Source organism: Lygodium microphyllum, chromosome 20 (genome assembly GCF_053477565.2).
Source record: "Lygodium microphyllum isolate KBCC chromosome 20, Lygodium_microphyllum_v1.1.10, whole genome shotgun sequence".
NCBI lineage: Eukaryota > Viridiplantae > Streptophyta > Polypodiopsida > Schizaeales > Lygodiaceae > Lygodium > Lygodium microphyllum.
The window spans coordinates 115,960,023-115,969,808 of record NC_141154.1 but is presented as its reverse complement, the minus strand read 5'-3'; the positions used below and the strand labels follow the sequence as shown (position 1 = coordinate 115,969,808).

The following is a 9,786-nucleotide window of genomic DNA, read 5'->3' as shown; positions in this document are numbered from 1 at the left end:
TACATCATTGGAGATTCCACATATGCATTTTAAAGTTTTCAAGTTTGCTACAAGATGCCATTCAACCAAGTATTGACTATACTCTTCAATCGAGAGCATCTCACCATGTTCTTGATGATCAATGATGCTTGGAATGCTTGTGTGCATAAAGAACAACTGTAACACCTCAAATTTTTTCTTAGAAACTTCAAATGCAGCGAGCCACCACACATGGCACTCGGATTGAACACTAAAGTTCCCTAGGTTGTTCTTGTCGAATTGTAAAGCTCTATTCATCAGAGTTACACTAACTCTTTCAAGCTTTACTCCTTTGACGACCTCATTTTCATCTATTTTTATAACAAAATGCAATTTACCATTACATTCCTCAGCAGACATATTATAGTACATTACCATTACTAACTGCACCTTGTATAAATCTAAATAGTAATTGTTGAGTTCGGTGAACTTCACCTCATATGCATTTTTTGTCCCAATCCTTTAGTGTTTCCACGCATTGAACATGCGTGGGATTTCCTATCAGCTCCAAAACCTTTGTATTAAGTTGAAGTCGGGCCTTTATTAAATTTCAAGGTTGAGGAAGAGGCACGATTCTAATTCTCTTCAGCACACGACTTAACCCAACCTTCACAACTTTGAATATCTTTGAGTAAGTTGTGCTAATACCAGCCTTGTCACAAATAGATTGTGCATCCACAGCTGAGAACTCATTTGACACACATTTTAATGTGCAATCAATCACATTTTCCTTCACAGCCTTAAACTTAGGATTGCTCAAAGCGTTTTCTAATGTACTCGCCTTCATCAATCTACTAATACACGATCCAACCTCACCCTCACCTAGGTTCTCTTTCTGAGCTACCTTACATGCTTTGATACATCGCTTCCACTAGCTGCTATTCACAATTAAGTCATTGATTGGCTTCTTCTTTCGTTTGCGCTCTTGTGTTAGCTTGAAGTTGATCTTTCTCAAGTCGTCCAATTGTGCCTTTGCCTCCTCATATGAGATACCAATGTCATGGATAGTGTCCTGCATTGAAATAATTTGATTGTTTTGTTGAATTATAGTGTCATTCAGCTATACCACTTGTCCTATGAGCTGTTGTATATGAAGTTGATGTGTAGCGATCACATCATGAAATTTTTTTATGGTTGCTTGGTAAGTTGTAAATACTTTGAACGATCATTGAGCCACCTAGTGTAACCGAGCAATCCATTTTCACCCTCGCACACATACTTCAACAAATTTGTGATTCCTAAGAAAGTTGAAGGTCTATTGTTTAAGGGGTCAATTGGGTAGATTCCCCCATCAACCCACAAATCCACATGTTTCAATTCTATTTACCTGTAACTCTGCAAAACTTGAGGGTTGACACAGGTACGCTGGGTTCTTTTGAATAATGGGGCGTATTCAATCTCTAACTCAATATGCATCTCGTTCTTTCCTATATTCATTTTACTATTAATAGAAATGGGGAGCCTACTTGGTTGTCACAGGAGGTAGAGTGGAGATACACTGAGAGGTACACAAAGGTGCCAAGGGAAAGGAGGGTGTAAGTAATTCACTTTGTTAATGAAGGTTGCATAAACACAGAGAAGAGGTCACAATAGAGTCATGAGAGAGTATAGATATGGGAAAAAATAGCTCAGAGGGTAGTGATGTCCAAGACTTTTTGTATTTTAGAAATTTCTATTTTACCTTCAAAAACATTTCCAAAAAGCACTCAATTTGACCAGTTGGTTTTTTTTTTAAATACCAAAAGCTAAAATATACAAAATCCCCAAAATATCCTAAAAGAAACTTTCAAAATTTCATTTTTCTTGTTCTCGATTAAAAAATCAATTACCTCGCATCTACTAATCATTTTGCATTGAAAACGAAATACCACACTCCCGTAACTAACTCATTTTTTAATATAAAATTTGGTTGAAAAAGACTTCTTCAATGAAAAGAGAGAAGGAATCTGAGTATGTCTTTGTAGATAATATAAAAAGGCAAAACAAGATTGCAAAAGTGGAGAGAGAAGATTATTTTACTATTCTTCTCTCCTCTTTTCCTTGTTTAAAGGGGGAGAGAGGGGGGGCTAAAAGACCCATTTATGAGTTCATTTTTTTCCTAATGCTCTAGTGGACCATCTCAAATTCACATCACCTGCCCAGTCATAATCACTTCAACCAGAGAGAGTAACCCCTTTGCTATACATGATCTTGTAGGATCGAGTCCCTATAAATAACAAAGAATACGTGACGGCTCTCTAATGCTCTTGAGTGGGAGTCTTCATGCAAAAAGACAACAATGCCACAACAAAAATAATATCCAATCAAGTGTGAATAAGACACATGATAACAAGACACCTATGATGGATGACATGTGTAAGGGGACGATTGCCAAAAGCTTGGACTCTTGGTCCATGGGGCAAGAAATAGGTTGGCAATCGACCATATCAAACTCTGAGAGAAGCTCGAAAATATACCTATGATGTGAAATAAAAATGTAATGTGCCATTTGATAGATCTCCAATCCAAGAAAGAATTCAAGAATCCCAAGATTCGACTTGCCAAACTTTTGTCACAAAATCTCTAGAGTACGATCAACCTCCCAAGTATAGCTCGTGGTAATGATAAGATAATCCACATACAAGATGAATAAAACAAACCTATCACCCTCAACCTTGAAGTAGAGATTGGGGAAGCCACTTTGTAGAAAGAATCGATCAATCCTCCGATACTAAGCACGAGGACCTTACTTCAATATGTAGACATGGTGCTCCTTACCCTCAATATGTAGGCATGGTCATCCTTACCCTCCTGCACAAGAAACCTGGAGGCTATGAAACATAAATCTCCTCCTCAAGGACACCATTCAAGAAGGAAAACTTTACACCATAGATGGCCTTCCTCAATATGTAGACATGGTCCTCCTTACCCTCCTGTACAAGAAACCTAGAGGCTATGAAACATAAATCTCCTCCTCAAGGACACCATTCAAGAAGGAAAACTTTACACCATTTAATAAATAGGCCAATAGTGGTGGGCTGCAAGAGCCAAGATAGCCCGAATAGTAGACATTTGAGCCATAGATGCAAAAGTCTCAAAATAGTCCAAACTTGCCCTTTGAGCAAAACCCTTGGCAACAAGCCTCCTTTATGCTTGTCCAAGGAACCATTTGCAAGGTACTTGCTCTTATAGACCCACTTCACACCTATCACCTTCTGCTTCCAGAGATGTAAAATCAACTCCCAAGTCTAATTATGCTTGACCTACATGGCATGATGCCAAATATCCTATGCAAGAGTCTCCTCAATTGTAGTAGGCTCATTGTCATGAAGAATATGTCACATTAGAACATAGTTCACATACAATCAACTATTCCACTGGGCTTATAAGCGGGCAGATCTATGTGGACTTATAGGAGAAGCAAGAAAGTGAGAAATGCCTGAATCCTACATGAGCTGTCAGTACCACAATGAGAAATCCAAATAGGCTCATCCTGCTGTGAGGGAGACTCAATAGGCTTCGATACCTAAAATGCACGTCTATGGTACGGAATTCCCCTCACTAAGGAAAGGTAAATCCTCCTTATCTAGAGAAGGCTTCCCCTCTGACGACGGAGCATCCCTAGAAGACTCCGAAGGGGAGTTGAAGGGGTGGAAGTATGCAATGAAGTAGTAGTCGCATTTGTCAAAGGTGGTAGGGAGGCTAAGGTAGAGGGTGGAGAAGGAGGGGAAGGAGCCGAAGACGAAGAAAGGGTGCTAAGAGGCAACCTGGAAGGAACTAGAGGAGCTGAGGGTGGGGAAGGGCCAATCGACGATGAAGAATCACTTGCAATAAAACCATCAATAGGATCCTTGGAGACCGAAGCCTCGTCGAAGATCACATCCTTGCTCACCTCAAGCTTCCATATCGTCGGGTGGTAGAGTTGATAACCCTTCATGGTAGTGCTTTAGTCCGCAAAAAATGAGCTTCTTGGACTTTAGGTCGGGCTTTTTCTTAGTCTTCTTTTTGTCCACATGGACAAATGCATCACATCCAAAGATGTAATGGTGAGACATGGAAGGCTTTCGACCAAAGAAAGTCTTGTAGGGAGTCATATCATGTAACACAGAAGTCGAGGAGGGGTTTCGAATGTGAACCATAGTAGCCACTGCCTCATCCCAAAGGGTATGAGGAAGACCTTGATGCTCCAACATCGATCTGGCCATCTCTAGCATGGTCCGATTTGCACTCCACCACACTATTCTTCGAAGGTGTGTTCGGATGGATACATGCCACCTAAATGCAAGATCCCTGCAAAACTAAGAAAAGAGGTTAGAGGTAAACTCCTCACCATGATCTACTTGTATACCACAAACTTTGGAAGTAGTTTGCATCTCCATAAACACCTTCCACTCGCAAAAATGGGGATATGCCTCGCTCTTATACTTGAAAAAATAAGGCCACACATAACAACTGAAGTAATCTATAATTAGCATCAAATACTTGGCCTTCCCAAAGGGGGCTGTGCCCATATGATTGCAAAGGTCAGTGTGAACCAACTCAAGCAAGATAGAAGCTCTTCTAGTGGCAACTTGGGGATGTGTCTGCCTATGTTGCTTGCCCCTCAAATAGCTAGGACACAAAGTGTGAATAGGAGGGAAATCAAGAAGTCCCTCCATCTTCTTCCAAGAAGCCCATCGGATACTATCAAAGTTGAGATGACCATAATGAGCATGACAAAGTAGACCACGCTTGTGGGGGAAGACCTCGTGGCTAAGGCTGTGAGCATGTAAAGCCCACCCTCTTGGGGTCCTGTCTAACGAACAACACCTGTAGACTCATCCTCCACAATCACCGCATCTTGTGTAAAGACCATACGGCTACCAAGCCGTGTAAGACCATGTATAGACAAAAGGTTAAAACCTAAATCTGGTACATAGAGAACTTTGGCCAAAGAAAAATGCATGTTTGGCAATAAAGGAATAGTCCCTTCTCCTCGATGATGTTGGATGAATAATCTGCCACCACCATCTTCATTGACAGTCACAACGCGTTAATAGTTGCATGGAACCTAGTGTTCCATACACCTGCTAAGCACATGAGATGCATTATTATTATGCTAGGAGAGACTCTTTGTAGCAAAGATTATCTTGGCCGATGTGCCAACACAAGATAACATTGCAAATCTTTCTTGGGTTTGCTTGAGCATTTCAGCCCAAGAAAAGGCTTCCTTTGTTGTCTCCTTTTTTGAGAGTTGTTGCACTACCTTTGATTTGAGTGAGTCCCTCAACTATATCGGGTTGAATTCTTCTCTCTAATCTAGAATTGAGCTACATTTCAATTAGTTGTTTTTTGAGTGATGCAATTTCTTCCTCTTGAGCTTCTAGTGGTTTTGTGCATGTTGCCATATCATGTCCTAGAGAATAAAGTGCTCCTCTAATACCAATTGAACGCCACCAAGAGTCAACCTACACATATGACACAACATAAGCCATACAAGGATAACAAGAAACATTGAATGTAACACCCTCCTAGAATCCAAGTTGCACACAAGATACAAGACAAGCTATATCCATGAATATAAAGGGATAGGAATAGGACATCAAACTCACCTCTACGACATAGAGCCAAATGAACTCACCCCTGAGCTTGGGAACCAACTACAAGTCGCAACCACATCCCAAGAACTAATATCCCATACCACTAGCCCACACCATCTAGTGTTCGAACATGTATGGCCAACAGGCCAAGAGTCCAAGGGTGGCAATCACACAATCAATATGCACACTAGGGCCTCGAAGTCCTATAAACAGGACTCAATTGCCCTAACCCTGAAATGCTCTTAGTGCATTCGCACTAAGCCACTTCATGGCCATTGGGACCAATGCTACTAGTGCCCATGTGTCCAAGGATGTAGCTTTAAGGCTAGACATCAAGCTCGCCTACCAACCATAAGAGCCTAAATGAGTTAACCCTTGAGCCTAGGACCAGCAAGTCAAGCCAAGCTCCATTGTAAGGACCAACGTCTCATGCCATCAACCACACCCACCCGATGTATATGGAGCTGCCTAGGGTCTGGAGTCCAAGTGTGTGTGATCTTTCACAAGAGATGCCCCACAAATGAGCCTTATGTTCTACATAGAACTACAGTGCCCTAACCATGAAGTGCCTCGCATGAATTCACACTACATTAATCCTGAAGTGCTCTGAGCGCATCCACACCACAATACCCTTAACTTCTAGGACACATTCGCACCTACTGACCCCTTGTAACCAAATGATTAGTGGTCAACAGCCAATGCTGAAAGCACTCGTCCATGATGCCCAAGGAATCATAATGAAGGTGTCAAAGTAGAGACAATCTATGTGGAGAATTCCACTTTCAAATTCTTATGTGGAGTAGGTTACAGCCTTCCTAGAGAACTCTCCTTTTCCAGGAGTGTGTGTGTGGATCCTAAGAACCTACCCCAAAATACCACCAACCCCCCACACCACTACCCCACACACACACCACACCCCCACCTACCTACACAGACAAGCTCTGGAAGATCAAACTGAATTCTGAACATTAATGCTAAGTACAAGTTAGTCCCCAAGTGCTCAGGAATGCCTATGCATCCAAGACATTGAGAACTATCACTGCAGACAGCTGTGAATCAGGGGATTCCAAAGGCCAACTTCCATGCAAGAGAGGGTATCAAACACTAAGGATGGAAGCTTTACAATAGTTGCAGTGACCTGGGGGACAGACTATTCACTGATTGCCCCATTGGCAGTCTCTGACCTGCCCATGTCATTTCATTACTGGACTGCTGCTCTGCTGCTTAGTCCACACATGCCAACATGTTGTCAATGGTGCCACATCAGCAGCCATGCCATGTTTCAAATCCATTCCTCATTTCTGAAGGCTGCTCTCACTTGAATGACAGAAGACCATCTCCCTGTATCGATACACTGCTGAACATATTTAGGCAGTAAATGAGGTGAGTTAACTCTTGAGAAAAAATATTGTTCACTGACAATTACTGCCTGCCTATGATGTAAAGCCAGGAAGCTCCTACATTTAAACAGCCCACAACATAGAGGTGGGCAGAAAGATTGCAACCTGGCCTGTTTCAGAGTTTCTACATGAAGACATTAAAACAACTGTATACACAGCAGAGTTTTAGCCAACCAACATTTTGCTAAGCTAAACAGAGTAAGTGAATGATGCCAATGAATGATCAACAACACTGGACTTTCACCCACACAAATTAGCCTCTGGAACCTACACCTGCTCTTCATAGCTTACTCGAACGTGATCCTAATAAATTTAAAATGTGCACATAGAAAGCTAAGTTGATACTCAGTAGTGTCAGCAATGCACATGCAGACATTCTTCTTTCATTACAACAAGATAGCTCGCCCCTGCCATGCCCCCAAAAATGGCACAAAAAAACAAGTATACTTGGTCTTGGTAACTACATCAAAGTCAAACAAGTATCTTACTACAGTGGCTGTTTGTATTCCCATTAGGCAAAGTCAGCAAAGCAAGATCAGAGGACCCAGCTGCTTTTGGACTGTTTACCATACTTTTACATAAATTCTTTCAAATGAAGTATCCAATACTCACAGTGCCCACACACAAGAAAACTGTCCTAGAAGAATAACTCACTTGATTTTAGCAGTACCAAGAACTCATTGTACAAAAAGTGGTGCATTTGTTGCACATTCAAACTGCTTTCCAGCATTTGAAGAAAAGTTCACTTGCACAATGCCCGCTAGACATACCCGACATACTATCCAAAGAATGACAAAAAACCTTTCTTAACAGGGGCTTCTTCAACTAATACAGCCTTCATGCTGTCTTGCTCGACCAGTCGCCAGGCAGCTTGTTCTAATGCAAGGCCTGCAAGAGTGGGAGGTTTGTTCAGCACTAAAGGGTAACCTCTATTTGTGCTTCTAATGACCTCTGCATCTTCAGGAATCACTCCAAGCAAAGGTAATCCTAACATTTCTTGTACATCAAGCACAGACATCATATCTTCCCCTTTGATCATGTCGCTCCGGACTCTGTTCACAATCATCTTGATATCTTTGATACCATCACACTCCAAAAGCCCAGTAACGCGATCAGCATCACGCAGACTTGTAATATCAGGAGTAGTCACAAGCACTGCCTCATTTGCCGGAGTAATGGCAGTAATAAACCCTGCATCGATACCAGCTGGGCAATCGATCAAAATGAAATCTGGTGAACCTTCAGGTCTCTTTTTCAGAGCATCTACCAGCCATGTGAGTGCTTTTCCTCCAAAACCAAGTGGCATTTTATACCGTGGCTTGTTGATGCAAAGAAGCTCAAAATTTGTCCACCTTTTGTCCCTTATAAGTGCTTGGTCAAGTCGACAATCCCCATTCAAGACCTCCATGGCAGTGTAATTCACTCGATTCTCTAACCCAAGTAGAAGGTCCAGATTTCTCAATCCAACATCTGCATCTATAGCGACAACCTTGAACTCCAATCGTGCAAGACAAAGGCCTATGTTTGCAGTGGTGGTTGTCTTGCCAACTCCACCTTTGCCTGAAGTGATGACCACTACTCTGGGGATCTTTCCTGCTAATTGAGGCTTACGGTTCCATTGCAAAACTGCTGAAACACCAAGCTTATGCGCCCTGCTGCAAGGCTGATTGGGCGGCACATCTGTGAAGCCAAACTGCCTCCATGACAGGAGTCTACCGTGAGTCCACAAGGTTCTGTCCACAAACATCTTACTGTGCCGAGAAGTACGCTGGCATAAGACAAGTGGTACAGACCAAGTCCTCTCCGTTTTTGAGCACCATCGTGCAGTCACACCATGGAATGAAGCTTGGGGCGAAGGAAGAAGCCTGTCTGCAGAGCCGAAGCAGAGATCTCTGGACGAGTAAGAAACCGGGGAACAGTGAAGGTAATGAACCAATGCTGGATGAGCTACCTGCGGTCGCGGAGACGAGTAATGATCCAATGGATGGCACAACGAAACAGCCGAGCTATGGCGAGACGCTACAGGGGCTCCAGAGGCCGGCCACATGTTGAAAGACTGGCTAGGATGTCCACACCATTTTTGCAGGGAAAACCTGCTTGCTCGTATGCAGAGCTTAGGGTTGGTTATGTCGGTAAACAAGCCATCATCGCGACAGGATACGAGTAACAGTTAACACGGGCGTGCCTGCACGGTGCTCTGAAGGTAAGGCTCCTGATTAGAAGGCGAGCTCCCCTACCTGGAACGATGAGAGTTGTTCTTGCTCAATCCCTGCAGTATCATACATAATGAAATACATTGCATACATTATTCTCAAAAGCTGTCCTTGAACCTTCCTAGTAAAAGATGGATTAACTTAGGTGGATGTAACTTTGCACTCTAGTATGGGCCAAAGCTTTTGCACGCCAAAATAGATCAGCTAGCGTGTCTTTGGTATTCACTCGTCCAAATGGCTCTCAATGCTGAACCCTGACTTGGAGAAGAATACATCTATGGTAAAGGCGTGATGAGTAATAGCTTAGCCTCTAATAGCAGATCGGGCACATTCCCAATTAAATCTCACTTCTTCACCAACATTCTATTTCTTTTTAGACTTTCAAACCAATGGCGACACATCACTTGCTTTGTGGTGATTGGTTTCTTTTGTAATATTTTTCCTCGAGGTGTGATCTTCTTTTGGCACATTGGAGGGTAGCAATGATGGATATTTGAAGTTGCCAATTAGGTAGAAAATCACAGGGGCTCAAGTTTCCTCTCTCCCCCTATCTTTTCATGATATTAGAGTAGTCTATAAGAAAGCCTCGTGTGGAGT

The 9,786-nt window shown here is 42.5% G+C and overlaps 1 protein-coding gene across 2 annotated transcripts; it reads right to left on the bottom strand.

Moving 5' to 3' along the window:
- Positions 1–7,401: 7,401 nt before the first annotated feature.
- MIND (septum site-determining protein (MIND)) lies at positions 7,402–9,299 on the bottom strand. 2 transcript variants are annotated; one of them, XM_087660884.1, is made up of 2 exons: positions 8,928–9,296; positions 7,402–8,845 (listed from the first exon to the last, which is right to left on the bottom strand). In XM_087660884.1, the coding sequence occupies exon 2, from the start codon at positions 8,721–8,723 to the stop codon at positions 7,755–7,757; it is 969 nt and encodes a 322-aa protein (XP_087517010.1). In that variant the 5' UTR covers positions 8,724–8,845; positions 8,928–9,296; the 3' UTR covers positions 7,402–7,754. The 2 variants fall into 2 exon arrangements, with proteins under 2 accessions (XP_087517010.1, XP_087517009.1); XM_087660883.1 differs by having other exon boundaries at positions 7,402–9,299.
- Between the last annotated feature and the right edge of the window lie 487 nt (positions 9,300–9,786).

What these genes read in the sequence shown, in the direction of transcription:
- MIND (XM_087660883.1), bottom strand. Translation starts at nt 9,023, where the DNA reads ATGTGGCCGGCCTCTGGAGCCCCTGTAGCGTCTCGCCATAGCTCGGCT.